At 56.7% G+C, this 17,241-nt stretch overlaps 1 protein-coding gene across 5 annotated transcripts; it reads left to right on the top strand.

Annotated features, from left to right (window-relative positions):
• Positions 1 to 285: 285 nt before the first annotated feature.
• PTPN6 (protein tyrosine phosphatase non-receptor type 6) lies at positions 286 to 15,476 on the top strand. 5 transcript variants are annotated; one of them, XM_076007713.1, is made up of 17 exons: positions 290 to 455; positions 5,756 to 5,799; positions 5,839 to 5,878; positions 6,132 to 6,326; positions 8,805 to 8,994; positions 9,152 to 9,268; positions 9,372 to 9,485; positions 9,643 to 9,739; positions 10,071 to 10,150; positions 10,336 to 10,485; positions 11,566 to 11,697; positions 11,830 to 11,984; positions 14,127 to 14,194; positions 14,293 to 14,444; positions 14,540 to 14,631; positions 14,981 to 15,121; positions 15,308 to 15,476. In XM_076007713.1, exons 1-16 carry the CDS (start codon positions 442 to 444, stop codon positions 15,093 to 15,095), a joined length of 1,755 nt encoding a protein of 584 aa, XP_075863828.1. In that variant the 5' UTR covers positions 290 to 441; the 3' UTR covers positions 15,096 to 15,121; positions 15,308 to 15,476. The 5 variants fall into 5 exon arrangements, with proteins under 5 accessions (XP_075863830.1, XP_075863828.1, XP_012615868.1 ...); XM_076007714.1 differs by lacking the exon at positions 290 to 455 and adding an exon at positions 5,495 to 5,672; XM_012760414.2 differs by having other exon boundaries at positions 5,756 to 5,878.
• The last annotated feature ends 1,765 nt before the right edge of the window (positions 15,477 to 17,241 follow it).

The raw sequence follows: 17,241 nt of genomic DNA, 5'->3' as shown, positions 1-17,241 counted from the left end.
GTTTCCGCTGACTTAGAGGTCCCCCATTGGTTGGTGTTCCCTTGGCCAGGGTTACTTCCTGGTCTTTGCTCCTACCTGCCCTCCTGCTGCTCTGTCACCGGGCTCCAGGTGGAGCTCCAGGTGGCTCCTCCCCTCCCTAGAAACGCGGCTCTGGACTGGCAGGCATGCCTGCCCAACTACTGATTGGGGCTGCCGGGGGAAGCTGGCTGCTGTGGGCGGTTTCAGGCCAGCCCCGCCCCACCTGTCCTTCCCTGAAGACCATTAGTCCAGGGGCTTGTCCCTGCAGTGCCATTGGCCTGGCAGGCTGGATTGAGGAGGAAGTGGCTGAGTTCTCAGCTTTTTTTCCTTACCTGGCCTGGGCCACTGTGCACAGCTGTGCCACTGGCTCGACCCCGCCCACTGTGGCCTTCTGCCTGTGACTGCCCCCATCTCTCCAGGGAGATGCTGTCCCGTGGGTAAGTCACTGCACCACCTGGGTCCCACCGCCTCCTGTTAGTTTGGGAGGGAGGGGCATGGCCATGACTGCAATCTGCTGCTGTCCCCTGCCCTGGGTCTGCTTCCTGTCCCTATGTACTTTTTCCTTCCCCCAAGATGTGAGGACCCCGAGGCTCATTCATGCCCCTCTGCCCCTTCTTTCCGTAACACTTTCCCCCTGACAAGTGTGTATCTGTTCTCACCATTGCATTTCTACTTCCAGCCTCTGGTACCCTACTTCTGCCTCCTTCTTAGGGCCTCTACCTGTGGGTAGCTTGTATCACCTCAAACATATCAGCCTGCAAGGCAAACCTGAGAAAGCGCTCCCATTCCCAGCCAACTTCCCCGTACCTCCCAGCACCTGCTTTGGTTCCATATTCTTTTAGTTTCCCTTCACAGTGTTGAGCATCTGTTCCAGGCCAGGTACTGTTAAAGATGCTGGTGATACAGGAATGAACAAGCAGGCGTGGTCCCTGCTCCCACCAAGCTTACATTCCAGTGGGAGGCGACAGACTGAGCACATAACCCTGATACATAGGGTCATTTTAGATTCTCAAAAGTGTTATGCAGAAAATGGAACCGCTTCCCGTGCTAGCAAGGGACTGGGGATGCCGGTGCCATTACTAGCTGGAGGGGTCGGGGAGGGCTTCCTGAGGAGGTGACATTTGAGCTGAGACCTGGATGAGGAGGAGGGGCCAGCCTTGTGATGTGATCAAGAGTCAAGCACCCTTGGGCAGAGGAAATGGCGAGCACAAGGCCCTGATGTAGGAACAAACACAAAAAGGAGAGGACACCAGCGCAGCAGAGGCAGGGCCGGGGCAGTCAGACCTCCTGGAGTTGGGATGCCGTAAGTGAAAGATTGTCAGAGTGTTGGTGAGTTTGTGAGCGAGTCCCCCCACTCCACCCCAGTCCTGCTGATTCTTGCTTGTCACTCTGCCACATCTGCCTCTGCCCCTGTACACACCTCATCAGGGCCAGCTAGGTCGACAGGGCTCTGCGTGGGTCTTCTGGTCCCTGATCCCTTCCACACTCCCGCCGTGGTCATTTTCCTACCGGGTGGCTTGGCAAGGCCTCCCCCTAGTGCAGACAATTCCTTCGTCCCTCAGCTCGGCCTTGCAGCTGGGTCCCAGCCTCTCAGGACAACTTCGCTTCAGCCACATGGCTCTGCTCACAGCCAGGCGCTGCTCATGTGGACTCTGTGCACGCCACCCCTGTGCCCCCACACTTGCTGCCTCCGGGGGAGCACCTGCTCTCTCCATCTTCCGTCCTGGGCAGGGCTGGGGCCCCCATCTGCCCCGCCAAGGCCATCTGCAGCAGAGCGGTGGTGTGGTGGGAAAGGCATCAGGCTCTGGCCTCAGATAGCCTTGGTTTGTCCTTCTCCCCACTCACTAGCTTGGGACCTTGAGCAAGTTACTTAACACCTCTGAGTTTTAGTTTGTGTTTCTAAATTGGGTGATTAACACCTACTAAATAGAGTTGGCATGAGGATTAATAATATAATGTAAAAGCTGGTGGCACTGAAACCCTACCACTTATCAGCTTTTCACATCAGTATTTGGAAATACTGTTAAGCCCATTTGTCAGGTGGGGATACTGAGGCTCAGAGAAGTTTAATAACTTTGTAGAGATTATTTCACCACGTTTGCTCTCCCAGACTGCCTATCTTCTGGTGTCACTGTTAATCTTGATCTCTACTTCTATCCTCCCTGCTTCCGAAGGGAATATTATTCCCTTCTGAATTATTAGGTACTTACTTTTATAACTCTTAGCCTCCCTTTGAAAAATGGGGAAAATAGGGTAGTCGAGGTGGCTCACGCCTATAATCCTAGCACTCTGGGAGGCCAAGATGGGAGGATTGCTCGAGCTCAGGAGTTTGAGACCAGCCTGAGCAAAAGCAAAACTCTGTCTCTACAAAATATAGAAAAATTAGCATGTCTTGGTAGTGTGCTGAGGGGAGGCTGAGGCAGGAGGATTGCTTGAGCCTAGGAATTTGAGGTTGCTGTGTGCCATGATGATGCCACTGTACTCTAGCTGGGGTGACAGAACAAGACCCTCTCTCAAAAAGAAACAAACTGGAGAAAGTAATTCCTACATCACAGGGCTGTCTGAGCTCAGATGAGATTGTGTACTCGCAAGTGCTGTGCAAACGCCAGAGTGCGGTGCCACAGTAAGGGGGGTGTTTTTTTATTTTCCTGCCAAAGGATAGAAGAGATTGTACATCTGAATTCTGTCTCTCTCTTGGCTTGATACCCTTCAGAGGAATTGCTGCCTCTCCCATGGGTCTGGAGTCTCTGGGTGCCTACTTAGTTTCTTCCCACCCAGTGGGTTTAAGCCCTAGAAGGAGAGTATCTCAGGCCAGAGTGCAGCGGGTGTTTGGTGGCGAGCACGGGCCTGAAACTTTGTGTGTGGTCAGGATCGTGTGTCCACGTGTGGATATTTGCACTGCACCAGGCATGTGTGTGGGTAGACATGGGTGATGGGGTGCCTGTGGTGGGACTGTGTGTGCGTAAATGGAACACTTATGTGTGCACACTCATCTGTATGTGACAAGCAGGCTGTGTTTGTGACCGTGTATGTGCATGTGTATTGATAAGTTTGCTTTTTGGACACTTGGTGCCTGATGTGTTGCGAGGCTTTGAACATGAGCCTAGTGGATCTCTCTGTGGTGGAGCCAACTTTGCATATGCACTTCCTGCCCCTGGGCATGGGAGGGAGTTCATGGGCATTCCAGGTCCTTTAGGGCAGGGTCCAAACTGAAGGGGTAGTCAAAGTTGGACCATGCAGTAAACAGACTAAGCAAATTCCCCAGGGCACCAATAAGAGAGGAAACAATCCTCCCGTAAAAAGAGAGGAAAATCCTTTTGTGGGGTGGAAGTTGATGTTCGATGTTTCTTAAAATGATAAAGTAGTTGTTACGGGAAAATTAGACTTTTGTTGGGCTTTAGAATTTTGTTATTTAATTTTTTTGTATTTTTTATTGAGGTATAATATGCATAATGTGTGTAAATATTAAGCATGTAGCCTGATTGACTTCACATTTATACACATGCATGTAAATTGCACCCAGATCAAGATTCAGCATTCCCAGTACCCAAGAAGTTTCCTAGAAATTTCCATTTCCTAGTCAATATCTTTCTTTTTCTTTTCGTTTGTTTTTCAAGACAGAATCTCACTCTGTTGCTTGGGCTAGAGTGCTGTGGCATCAGCCTAGCTCACAGCAACTTCTAACTCCTGGGCTCAAGCAATCCTTCTGCCTCAGCCTCCCAAGTAGCTGGGACCACAGGCATGGGCCACCATGCCCGGCTAATTTTTTCTATATATTTTATATATATTCTGTATATTTTATACATATTCTATATATTTTTAGTTGGCCAATTAATTTCTTTTTATTTTTAGTAGAGGCGGGGTCTTACTCTTGCTCAGGTTGGTTTTGAACTCCTGACCTTGAGCAATCCGCCCACCTCAGCCTCCCAGAGTGTAATATCTTTAATTTTATATAAATAAAATTTTTATAAAGGTAATTCATGCCTATCCTACAACATTCAAAAAGGTGTATGGGAGAAGCAAGTGTCCTCTTACCCCTGCCCTCCAGCCACTCAATTTTCTTCTGTAGGGGAAGCCACCAATATGAATTTCCGTGTGTCCTCTGTTGGCTTCTTTCCTTGTTTTGGTTTTGTGGTGCTGGTGTTTGTATTTGGAATTACATACAGGGAGCATCATACGCTTTTCGTGTTCAGGCCCTCTAAAGGGGCAAGGACTTGACCCCCATTCTTCAACCCCCAAGAGACAGACACCCTGGTCAGAGCCCTGGGGCAGGGCAGAGGCCTAGAGACAGGAAGTAGAAAGGGCCTGGATTCGACAGGGCTATAAAGGGGTCATTTTGTTCATCCCTCTGCCACGGTGGCATCTCTTCAGATGTGTATGTTGGTCAGGAGAGGGCCTCCTTCCCTCTGGTAATCATCTGCAAGACTATTAGGGAGTCTCCCTGTCCCACAGCAGCCCCTTTAGACAAGGAGTCGCTTGACTGCTGTTCTTTGAATCCTGGAGCGTTGATGTGCAGTAGTTAAAATCGTTGGCTTTGGGCCAGGCGCGGTGGCTCACGCCTGTAATCCTAGCTCTCTGGGAGGCCAAGGGGGGGGGAATTGCTCAAGGTCAGGAGTTCGAAACCAGCCTGAGCAAGAGCGAGACCCCGTCTCTACTATAAATAGAAAGAAATTAATTTGCTAACTAATATATATAGAAAAAATTAGCCAGGCATGGTGGTGCATGCCTGTAGTCCCAGCTACTCGGGAGGCTGAGGCAGTAGGATCGCTTGAGCCCAGGAGTTTGAGGTTGCTGTGAGCTAGGCTGATGCCATGGCACTCACTCTAGCCTGGGCAACAAAGCGAGACTCTGTCTCAAAAAAAATATAAAAATATAAAAATATAAAAAAATAAAATCATTGGCTTTGGATCCAGATGGTCTGGGTTTGAATCCTGGCACTGCCACTTACTAACTGCATGACCTTGGCAATTCCTTAAATTTCTTGGGCCTCAAGTTCCTTGGCTGTGAAATGGTGCTAAAGAGAATAATAATAGGGCTGTGGTGAGGAATAAGTCAGACAAGGCTCATCAAGGATGTTATAGCGCAGTGCCTGGCACACGGTGAGACTCCACTGAATGGTAGCTGTCACCTGTCGCCATTGCTATTAGCATTGTATTAGCCAGGGAAGGCTGTGCAGAAGCAGCTGATGGAGGTGGAAGGGATGGCCTGGGACCATGTGTGTTCACGTGCATGAAGCACAGTCCTGGCCCAGAGGATGCCAGGCACGCATGTGTCCTTATTTCGTGTGTTGTCACATACGTGAGGCCATGCTCCTGAACCTTTAGTCACAGATGTGTGGGAAGCGGGGCCCCTTCCCCACCCCCACTACCACCCAGCCAGCCAGCTCTGCTTCTCTTCCCTTGCTCTGCTCTAAAACGAGAAGTACAAGTGAGTTCCCCCAAGGGGTCGGCCGCGCCCCTTCCTGTCCCCGCCCTGCCGGCTGCCCCAGACCAGTGGAGTGGCAGCCCCAGAACCAGGACCGCCGGGGGTGGCAAGGCGGCCTGGCAACGAGAGCTGGGTCTGAGGCTTAGCCCCAGCGTTCTCGCTGCCCAGACTGGGCTGTGCCACCTCATTCTCTGCACCCCCTTCCTCTCCGGGAGCCCCAAGATGGTGAGGTAAGGGCCTGGGATCCCCGTAGCAAGAGGCAAGGGTGCGTGGGGCCACGGGACCTCCCTCACTGCCTGCCTGGGCCTTCCAGGTGGTTTCACCGAGACCTCAGTGGGCTGGACGCAGAGACTCTGCTCAAGGGCCGGGGCGTCCATGGGAGCTTCCTGGCTCGGCCCAGCCGCAAGAACCAGGGCGACTTCTCCCTGTCTGTCAGGTAAGTCCCTCTCGTGTTCTGGCAACTCTGTTGTGCAGGTCCAGGCCCCGGACTGCTCATTCCCAGGTCCCCCATGGAAGGGCTGACTCCCCAGTCCCGGCCTTGTCTGTGTCCTTGCCCCCAGCTCCAGCTTGTCCCCTGGCCTGGTGTCTGCCCATCCTGTGCATGCCCCCCACTCGGGACCCTCGGTCTGTCCCCACCCGACCTGCCTCTACTGCAGCAAGGCCTGGCCTTACCACCCGGTATCCCGCAGGGTGGGGGATCAGGTGACCCATATTCGGATCCAGAACTCTGGAGATTTCTACGACCTGTATGGAGGGGAGAAGTTCGCGACGCTGACGGAGCTGGTGGAGTACTACACACAGCAGCAGGGGGTCCTGCAGGACCGTGATGGCACCATCATCCACCTCAAGTACCCGCTGAACTGCTCCGACCCCACCAATGAGAGGTGAGGGGCTTCGCAGCCTAGCCCACTCCCACAGAGGCGGCTGGCTCCCATGGCACTGGCACCACGTCACTACCTGCGCCCAGTCCCTTCCTCATCCCCGCTCCCTGCCAGGCCTCTGTGTCTCTCTCCATGCATGTCACACTGTGGCCCGGGGTCTCACAGGATAACCCACCACCCTCTCTGTCTCTCCCTGAGGAAGCTGTGTCTTACTCTAGGGTCCCCGTCTGCTGGCAATCCTGGTCCTATTGGTGACAGGGAGGCCATACTCCCGCTGGCATTTCTTAGGTCAGCTCTTGTTAGAAAGCGCTTCCTTCTACGGAACCGAACCTGCCTTCTTACAGTCCCCCTGCCCCTCCCACGTGGGTAACCCAGGAGGCATTGATGTTGAAGGGATCACAGGCACTAACGCTCATTAGGACACCTGACACTTTATCTCCGCAGCCCAGTGTGGATGGGTTGGTCCTCTGGGGCTGGATAGAGCTTGGCTGGTTCCTTGGCCCGAGCACAGATAATTGAAAATGGGGTGTAATGTGGTCACATGTGCAACCGGCCTAGGACTGTCCTGGGCACTGGGTACTACGAGGCAGTTCCCTCCTCTCCCTTGGCTGCCAAGATGTGGTCCTGGAACTGGGCCAGCTACTCCCATGTGGTCTCCCCAAAGCCTGGGTGGGGGATCCGAATGCTCCTCACTGTACAGTGGCTCATTCTGCAGCTACAGCCCAGTGACAGGTCCTATTAAAGTCAAGGGCAGCGGAATAATCCTAAGGGTTTTTTTCACGTGGACTCCTGGAGCCACGTCAATTGGCCCCTGTGCTGTATTTGTGGATTGATTGTCAAAATGGTTCTGTCCGCTTTCATCTTTCTGAGATTCAGGCCTCCAAACTGGCACCCATGGTTTTGTTGGAGTCACTGAGTCAGTCAGAACTGGATAAGGCTGAGGTTGAGCCCTGTGGCCCACTGTGGAGACCTCTTTCCAGTCAACACGAAGCCATCCATCTGCTTCTGCTGAGACCTTCCTCTTCGGGAGGGATGGCTCTGCTCACCGTCTCCTTCAGTACCGTCTGTGTCTGCTCCCTCTGGCCCATCCCCTCCCTACCTGAAATACCCACGGGGTTTTGCCACTGAGACCCCCTTTAACGCCTCATGTCCTCTCTCCTTGCCCCAAGCCAGGACCAGCCCTGCTAGAGGAGGATGGGTTGGAAGAGGGGAGGGGGCCCTAAGTGGCTCCCTGGACTAACAGTCTGGCGGCAGCCAGCAGGGAAGGAGGGCAGCGCTGGGAGGGGGATACAGACCAGGACAGCCACCCTCGAGGTCCTTTTGAGTGACCCCGCTGAGATGCCAGACTCACCCCTGCCCCTGGGGAGTGTGGGAAGCTCTGTCTCCAAATGCCTGTTGTGTTTCTGCCTTTGGCCACAGCCCCTCCTCTTCTGCGGGAATTTGCATTTGTCCCCTTGATGGCTTGCTGGCTTTCTTCTTGTGGCCAGCTTGACATTTGCATGGAGACTTCCTCATCCTGGGGCCTGAGGGAAGGGGCTCAGCCCCCTCCCCTGCCTGAGGGCCCAGCGTGGGGGGGCGGAGCAGCCCCAGGGGCTCATGGTGGGGAGGGGGCTCTAGAGGTCTCTCAGCTGAAGTCTCCTCTGGGCAGGGGTGAGATGGTCAGGACAGACTGGCCCCCTCCCTCCTTCCCCCATCCCTGCGGTTGGAAAATGCCCCCCTTCCCCTGGTCCCTGGGCTGAGGAAACCTCACAACCTCACTTCTCACTCTCTCCCCAGAAGGAGTTTTGTGTTTTTTCCATCACGTGGTTTCCTGTGGGGCTGGGCATTGTGGGGCTACAGTTTCCTCCTGGGAAGGGGCTGTGCTTCGGGGAAAGGTCTTAGTTCTGCTTTCTGCCCTGACAGCCCCTTTGAGCCCCTTTGAGCCCCGGGCTCCCCTCAGTGACATCATCCAGGGTACCCTGGAGCCCCCAAACCACTCTTTCCCCAGTGGGGTTGTCTGTCTTCCCTGCCTCCCTGGGGGGGTTCTCCCTGATGTTCCCTGTGACCTCTGGCCCTCCCTGTCTCCCATCACTCTCTGCGGTTTGGCCTTTGCATCTCTCTCTGTCTCTGGCCTCTCCCTAGCCCAGCGCTGTCTTTCCTATGTTCTGGATATTGCCTGTCCTTCAGCCTTCAAGAGGTGGGCTCTGGGTTTAAAGCCTGGTTAGAACTCCTGAGGCTTGCCTTATACCAGTCAAGGGCTCTGGGCCATTGTGTAACCGCTCAGCCTCAGTTTCCTCATCTGTAAAATGGGGATAATACCTGCCTCTTAAGCATTCTTGTGAGACAGTAATGGAACCAAACGTGGTGGTGGATCTGAAAGCATCTAGCATTGTACCTAACACATAGTAACTATTCCACTTCCCTCCTCCTCTCTGTGAGCGTCTCTGCCCAGCACCTCCCCCTGTGGCCTGGGTCTCACTGTCCTGATGCTGCCTTCTCTAGGTGGTACCATGGCCACATGTCTGGAGGGCAGGCAGAGACACTGCTGCAGGCCAAGGGTGAGCCCTGGACATTTCTTGTGCGTGAAAGTCTCAGCCAGCCAGGAGATTTTGTGCTGTCCGTGCTCAGTGACCAGCCCAAGGCTGGCCCAGGCTCCCCGCTCAGGGTCACCCACATCAAGGTCATGTGTGAGGTAAGGCAGCTGTGCGGCGTGGGAAGCATTTATCTGGGACTCCTGACGGGGCCACAGTGTGGGCGGTGGGGAGGGTCAGCCTGGACTTGGGTTCAAGGCTGGGGGTGCAGGGAGGGAGGCTCAGGCCCCATGGGCTGGCCTTACTTGGCACCCTCAGGGCGGACGCTACACAGTGGGCGGTTCGGAGACCTTTGACAGCCTCACAGACCTGGTGGAGCATTTCAAGAAGACGGGGATTGAGGAGGCCTCAGGTGCCTTTGTCTACTTGCGGCAGGTGAGGGTGTGGGCCTGGCCGCCTCCCCCCTCCCCCAAGCCAGCCCCAGATGTGAGCTTCTAAGCCCTCTAAGTCACTGACTTCTGGCCCTCCCCCGCCGCAGCCATACTACGCCACGCGGGTGAATGCGGCTGACATTGAGAGCCGGGTCTTGGAACTGAACAAGAAGAAGGAGTCCGAGGACACAGCCAAGGCTGGCTTCTGGGAGGAGTTTGAGGTGCACAGCGGGAACCGCTAGGCTGGGACAGCTGAGGCAGTGGCAGCCGCGCGGAGCCCCGGCCCGCCCTTTCCCTCTTTGCCCACCTGCCCCACACGAGCTCGCCCCACGGACGCCCTCTCCAAGGGCCGTGCTCATTTCCCCTCTCCCGTCCCAGAGTCTGCAGAAGCAGGAGGTGAAGAACTTGCACCAGCGGCTGGAGGGGCAGCGGCCAGAGAACAAGGGCAAGAACCGTTACAAGAACATTCTCCCCTGTGAGCACCCAGGCAACCCCCATTCCTCCCCTCCCCAGGCAGCTTCCATTCACCCAGGAGACCGTCCCTGCCCCAGCCCGCCTCCCCACTCTCCTCCAAAAGCCTCTCCCCTCCCGGTGGAGCCTCCCGACCACTGACAGGTTGGCTGCCCCTGCCCCTCCAGCCTCCTTGTGAAACCCCTGCCTCCCACTCCGCACAGATCCCTCCCTGCCACCCACAGTCCTCTGCGAGCCTCGTGAGAATGGCCTGTCCACTCGGGAAGGGTCCACCCCAGAGGTGGGGAGGGCCTGGCTGACCCAGGCCATCTTGCGTCCTCTCTGCCCACTTCCAGTTGACCACAGCCGAGTGATCCTGCAGGGACGTGACAGTAACATCCCTGGGTCCGACTACATCAATGCCAACTATGTCAAGGTTGGTGCCGTGGGTCCCGTGGGGGGCGATGCTGGGCCCTGGGAATTCCCTGTCTCATGGGGGACCCTAGATCCAGAGACCCCTAGACAAAGCCGAAGAGGGTGTCTTGGGGGGGTGGCGGTGGTGCAGGCCCCATCCCAGGCCAATGCTCTCACCATCCTGGGTGCATTTGTGTTTGCATCCAGAACCAGCTGCTAGGCCCCGATGAGAACGCTAAGACCTACATCGCCAGCCAGGGCTGTCTGGAGGCCACAGTCAACGACTTCTGGCAGATGGTGTGGCAGGAGAACACCCGTGTCATTGTCATGACCACCCGAGAGGTGGAGAAAGGCCGGGTAGGACACAGCCCTGCGCCGCCACTTCCTGATCCCCCACCCTCCCCGGTACTTGCTGGTAACCACTGTTAAGCCCAAGAAACTGCAGATGCCAGGGCAGAAAGGAGTCTCAGAGGGCAAGGACCCTGCCTTTGTTGGGAATAGGGGAAACTGAGGTCTACAGTCTCTACATGCAGTGACTCCCAGGTCTCTGCTTCCCACCTGGGCTCTCCTGAGCTCTAGACCCAGGTTTTAAACTGTTTTTTCCTTAATGTGTCTGTCCCAAAGCAAATATTTCCCCTGCCCCTTCCCCACCTGCCCCTCCTCCGGCCCCCTCCTGTCCTCTCTGCTCATAAATGTCTCTGGAGTCTGCCCCTCCCCCAGGAAGCTCCCCGGCTATGGCACCGTCTGCACTGTCACCACAGTGATCCCGTCTGAAGCGCAAACGGTGTCACATTGTTCCCTCCCGGGAAACCCTGCAATGGCTTCCAGTTGCCTTTGGGATAAAATCACACCATAAGACCTGGCATTCAAGGCTTGGTGTCTTCCCTCCGATCTCCGTCTTCCCTGTGACACTCACTGCCTCCGGTGGGCCAGGCCCTCTCAGGTTCCCACGAGTCTCTTTGCACAAGCTCGTTTTCTGCTAGGAAATGACTTTCTCTCCCCACACTATCTCTGTCTGGCAGCCTCCTCACTGTTGAAGACCCAGCTCAAATGCTCCCTCCTCTGTGAGGCCATCTCTGATTTCCTCTGTAACCTAGAGGGAGCATTAACCTCTCCCTCAACCACGCTCCTGCTCACCTGTCCCTGTGGACCTCCTAGAGGTGCAGAGGCCTAGACTGGGTCTGGGTCTGGTTTGTGTTTGTGACCACAGTCTGGTTTGCACCGCTGCAAGTTCAGTGTGTGCCAGCATTGTTTATGGAATGAATTTTAAGGTTAAGTGACTGGTCTCGTCACATGTTGGTGGCTGGTCCGAGACCAGATCCCAGGTCTCCCGGCTCTCAGCCAGTGCATCCATTCATCCTGCAAGCGTGCGGGCCGGCACCAGCGACCCCAGACCTGCATCTGTGCCTCATTCTCCACCTCAACTCTCCTTTGCAGAACAAATGTGTCCCGTACTGGCCAGAGGTGGGCACTCAGCGTGTTTACGGGCCCTACTCTGTGACCAACTGTGGGGAGCACGACACGTCTGAGTACAAACTCCGCACCTTGCAGGTCTCCCCGCTGGACAACGTGAGTGTCCCCACTCCCTGCCCTACTCCTGCATCCCCTCCTTGGACCTGTGCTCTTGTCTGGTTGGGTGGGACGAGGCAAGATGGGTGTTGTGTGGGAGCAGGGGGCACTGACCTTATGTCCTTGGTCCAGGGGGACCTGGTTCGGGAGATCTGGCACTACCAGTATCTGAGCTGGCCTGACCACGGGGTCCCTGGCGATCCTGGGGGTGTCCTTAGCTTCCTGGACCAGATCAACCAGCGGCAAGAAAGTCTGCCTCATGCAGGGCCCATCATCGTGCATTGCAGGTGAGAATAATCATGACATTGGCAGCAACAGTAAAAGTAACAGCTGAGAGGTAACTACAGCCAGTGCCTGCGCTGCTGTAAGCAGCTTACGCATCAACTCCGCTAACGCCGCCCCCGCCCGCCCCAGCCTCTTCTGGGCCCCCTCGTGGCTCCAGACCCCTGGGTGGAGCTTGGCTGGAAGCAGCCCTCCTGTTGGCCCGCTGCCTAGAGTGCCTTCCTCTGCGGCTCCCCTGAATCTAGTCCAACCCTGTAAACACAGGCGAGGAAACAGACACCGGTCACTGGCCAGGTCACCAGCGAGTCTGGGGAGAGGCTTGACTGGCATTCCCCAGAGACCTGGTCCTGGCTGCCCCTGGGATCTTCACCTGCACTCTGTGTGGCTCCCCAGCCCTCCTCTTTCCCCACCTGTATCCTGGGGGACTTAGTCTTCTTCCTTGCTCCTCCCTTCAACCCCCTTCCCCAGCCATGCCCGGCAGCTTGGTCCCCAGGGTTGTTTCGGGACAGCACTGTCTTTGGGAGGGGCACATGCACCGGCAGCTCCTCTGGAGACTCTCATGTTCGTGACCAGGAGACCCTGTTCCTGTGAAGTGGAGGGTGGGGCAGCAGCGAAGAAGAGCCGGGGTCCCACAGATGAGCACCCCAGCCGGCCTGGCCGGGACTGGAGGCAGCAGGTGCAGGCTCCCAGATGAGGCATCTGTTTAAATTCCAGTGCCTCCACTTACCAGCTCTGTGACCTTGGACAGTTAACCTAACTTCTAGCCTAGGTGTGGTGGCTCACCCCTGTAATCTCAGCACTTTGGGAGGCCGAGGCAGGTGGATCACTTGAGGCCAGGTGTTTGAGAACTGCTTGGGCATTATCTCAAGACCTCATCTGTAAAAAGACAAAAAAATTTAGCCAGGTGTGGTGGTTCATGCCTATAGTCCCAGCTAGTTCGGAGGCTGAGGCAAGAGGATTGCTTGTGCCCAGGAGTTTGAGGCTTCAGGGAGCTATGATGATGCCACTGTGGTCCAGCCTGGGCGACAGACCAAGACCCTGTCTCTTAACAAAAAAAAGTTACCTAACTTCTGTGACCCTCAGATTCCTCATCTGTGATGTCAGGATCTCATAGGGTGGTTGTGAGGGTTAAATGAGACCCTGTCACTGTGTCTGGAATCCTCTGAGCCCTCCACAGATGGGAGCTATTGCTGGTTTGGCAACTCCCGCAGCCTTGCCCTCTTCCCTCCCACTCTTCCATGTGACCCGGCCTGTGTGGGCCTCAGACTTCCTCCTTCTTCCCACCAGCAACTTTTTGTCCTGGGGCGAGGCTGGTGGGCTGAATCTGGAGGTGCCCCCACATTCTGTCTTGGGGACCCTGCTCTGCCCTCTGCCCTCTCAGGGGTGGCCCATCCCCAAGAACTACCCTCTTGCAGCCCCCTGCCCCCACCACACACACATCCACACACTTCTTGAAAGCCCCATGGCCTTTATTTAGAAGTTACAGGAAGGAAGTGGGTGATGGGAGGTTATTTTTGACAATTTGGGTTTGAAATTAGCGCGACTCAGGGCATCAGCCTGATGGGCCCAGGGGTCTGTCTGGCACAGGGTGGTGGCAGAGGGTAGAGAAGAAGAGAGACTTCCCACTGCGCTGCTCCTCCAAGCCCCTGCTTCCCGTTGCCTCAGCGCTGCCCTTTCCTGGCCAGGCTTTGGAGAAAAAGGGAAATGAGGCCCCACAGAAAGAAGCTCCAAATGCCACTCTTGCAGGGAGGGACGGGGAGGCCTGTGGAGCCGGCAGGACAGCTGTGGGATTTGGGGGTCCTAGATCTTCTGGGATAGGGGGCAGCCACCCGGCACTCAGCCTTCCGGACGAGTCAGGAAGCGGAGGAGGGTAGCTCGGGGCTGGGAGGAAGGGAAACGATGGAGGTGGCCGTAGGGCCCAGGCCAGCACTTCAGAGCCAGGCCTTTCCCCGCAGATCCCTCGGCTGAAGGCTAACGCTGAGGGCTGACGTGGGAAGCACCGGTGCAGAGCTGGGGGACTCCTGCGCTGGCTCACCCAGTGACTCTAGGCGCTCCCTCATGTGGCTGGCGGCTCAGGCTCCTCAGGGCCGGAGTCTTCCCTATGAGGAGTTGACTGAGCCTCTGACCGCGCTCCTTTCTCTCCCCAGTGCGGGCATTGGCCGCACAGGCACTATCATTGTCATCGACATGCTCATGGAGAACATATCCACCAAAGGTGAGGGTTACCTGGGGGTCCTCGGGGGTGGGCAGGTGAGCAGTCCCCCGGTGTCCGTCCCTGCCTGGGCCTGAGGTCCGACTGCCACCCTTGCCCAGGGCTGGACTGTGACATCGACATCCAGAAGACCATCCAGATGGTGAGGGCGCAGCGCTCGGGCATGGTGCAGACGGAGGCGCAGTACAAGTTCATCTACGTGGCCATTGCCCAGTTCATTGAAACCACCAAGAAGAAGCTGGAGGTCATGCAGGTACGTGCAGAGCAGGGCCTGGTGGGCTGCAGCGGGAGTGGGTGTCACCTGGGCCTGCTGGGACCACTGTCCTCCCACCACATCTCTGCCCACAGTCACAGAAGGGCCAGGAGTCAGAGTACGGGAACATCACCTACCCCCTAGCCATGAAGAATGCCCATGCCAAGGCCTCCCGCACCTCCTCCAGGTGAGTGGCCCCCGCCTGCCACCTTCCGGTATCTGCCCCTGCCCTGCCTGACCTGATCCTCCCTTTCTGGAGAGGACGTGTTGCCGCTGGGAGACCTGGGTTCAAGTTCAAGCTTGGTTCTCACTACCTCTGCTCATAAGTAATTCCCAAGTGCCTACTACTCGTGGGTCCGTGCCAGGTGCCAGCAGTGTACTAGTGTATGGGACGTAGCCTCTGCCCTCAAGGAGCTTTGTGTCTAGTGTAGGGACAGTGACCAGGTGAGATGGGTGGCCCAGGGGGCTTGCTGGTGCCGGGTCACCCTGCACTGTCTGCTGACCCGCACCGACTGCCTGCACTCGCCCACCCACAGACACAAGGAGGATGTGTACGAGAACCTGCAGAGTAAGGGCAAGAAGGAGGAGAAGGTGAAGAAGCAGCGGTCAGCGGACAAGGAGAAGGGCAAGGGTTCCCTCAAGAGGAAGTGAGCTGGGCGCTGTCCTGAGTGGCCATGGTACAACCCCTTCTGCGGGGTCTCCCCCGGGCCTGCCCTCGTGAGCCCTGGCTCCGGTGCTTTCCCCTGGATGGATGGGGTGGCTGCAGCCTCACCCTGTCCTTCCCAGCTGCTCCCAGACCTGCTCCTTCTCCCCTCTCCCGGTTCCAGCCACCCTCTCACTCCCTCACTCCCTTCTCTCCGCAGCCTCAGCCCTGATCCTGCAGAGGCTTCCAGGGGACCCACTGCAGCCTGAACCCAGGAGCCCCCATTCTACTGTAATTTAAATGGCCATGCCCCCACCCTGTAAATAGCCCAGCAAGGCCCTTCTACTCTTGTAAATAAAGCCCCTGGGATGACTGTGTGTTGCTTCTAACTCTGACTCTGAGTGTCTTTCGGGTGGGCTGGGGGAGCAGGTGGGTAGCAGTATGAGTGGCCCAGTGAAAGCTCGGTCTTCACGTAAGACACTTGGTTCTGGACTCTGCTTCACACACAGGCGTGCGTCGGGGCAAGCTTCCTCTGTCTCTTTTCTTTCAAATGGAGGGTGATCATAGCTGGGTGGTTGTTAAGATCATGAAGCTAGTGGACAATGCTAACAACGGCAACAGTAATTCATGACATGCTTGCCATGTGCCCAGGCACTGTTCAAGAGACTCCACATGTTAATTCAACCCAGGTACCTTTGTTATTCTCACTTTTCAGTGGAGGCACAGAGAAATTAAGTAACTTGCTTAAGGTCCCAGGACTATTGAGCCGAGAAGCTGGGATTTTAACCTGGGCCACCGGGCCCCAGCCCCCACTCTCCTTACCCTGGAGATGCAGCTGGGGCCACCTGAGGGAGGCCCAGGCACACTGCCCTGATGCCCACTTCCAGAGGAATAAGGAAGGGCCAGGAAGCACAGACCTGAGGCCAGGCTCCTAGCACCCCCCACCTGGTGGAGGGGGACACACAAGTGCTACTCCCCAGCCAGGGTGCTGCCAACCTCACCCTCCTGAATGGCTGGCTGACCTGAAGATTGTTTTATTCTTTAGGCCCCTCTACCCTCCCCTGTGTTCAGGGTGGGGTTCCTTCTAAGGAGCGGGGCTGGGTCCCGGAGCACAAAGGCTTGACTCGCGTTATTCAGCAAACCGCAGCCTCAATGACATTGCGCAGTCCCCGTCCTCATGGCACTTAGGAGACTGGTCAGGGAGACAGATCCACAAACATGAAATAGTCACAGATGGGTATTAAGAAGGACGCAAACAAAAGAGGAGGGAGAGAGCAGCTCTGGGATTGAGCAACACAATAGCTCCCAGGAGCTGTGGCCCTCCAGGGGGTGGGTGGGTGGGGCCCTCACCTGCAGGCCTGGCCTTGGGGCCCCTTCAGCAACGCCCTTTCTACACCTGCCAGAGCAGCACAAAAGGACGGCGGAGGGTCCCACCCCTCTAACTGCTCTGGGCTAACTGCCCTTGGGTTGGGACTTGCACTCCACTGGAGGGCTGTGCTGAGAGGCGGGAGCAGCTCCCTGAGCGCGGCTGCCGCCTGTCCGAGGGTGGAAGGAGAGCCATTGCGCACTGCCTCGGAAGGATGGGGGGGCCAGCTGGGGTCTCTTGGTGGGACACTACGGGCACCCCGCTGGGACCTGCCCTTCACAGGCCTGGTAGGGCCTCCTCCCTCCCCTTTCCCTTATGGGAGCTCAGCACAGGCTGGGCACCGGCACAGCCCAAGCCCTGCCAAGCTGACCCCTCACTGACCTTAGGGATCTCTGCCCCTCTAGCTCTGGCTGGCTGTGGGCAGAGTCTGAGGCCTCCGAGAAGGTGAGGCCTGGGGCAGCAGCCTCCTGGGGGGTGAGGGAGACCCAAGGACAGTCCCTCCCTTTGCTCCACTGGAGACGGGAGAAATCAGGCAGGTAGGAGAAGAGGCCCTGGGAGAGGGTGGGAGGCCTAGTGGGGTGGCCAGGCCTCTGAGGAGGTGCCCGGGGCTGGTGCTGGGAGGGAAGGGGTTAAGGCGGTGGGGGGGGGCAGCCTATGGCAGGAGGACACACCTGTGCGCAGGGCGGCAGGCGGGGCCCAGGTAAGGAGCCTGCGCTGCTGGCAGGCGGAGAAGGAAGGAGGAAGAGCGAAGTCAGGGCAGGCTCCAGGCCCTTGACTCTGGGTCCTTG

The sequence above is a fragment of the Microcebus murinus genome, chromosome 10 (assembly GCF_040939455.1).
Source record: "Microcebus murinus isolate Inina chromosome 10, M.murinus_Inina_mat1.0, whole genome shotgun sequence".
NCBI classification, from domain to species: domain Eukaryota; kingdom Metazoa; phylum Chordata; class Mammalia; order Primates; family Cheirogaleidae; genus Microcebus; species Microcebus murinus.
This window is presented reverse-complemented; position numbering and strand designations above follow the sequence as displayed.

What these genes read in the sequence shown, in the direction of transcription:
- PTPN6 (XM_012760414.2), top strand. An exon ending in CCTTTGTCTACTTGCGGCAG is followed by an intron (nt 9,269 to 9,371) that starts GTGAGGGTGTGG and finishes CCCCCGCCGCAG; the next exon opens with CCATACTACGCCACGCGGGT. An exon ending in TCAATGCCAACTATGTCAAG is followed by an intron (nt 10,151 to 10,335) that starts GTTGGTGCCGTG and finishes GTTTGCATCCAG; the next exon opens with AACCAGCTGCTAGGCCCCGA.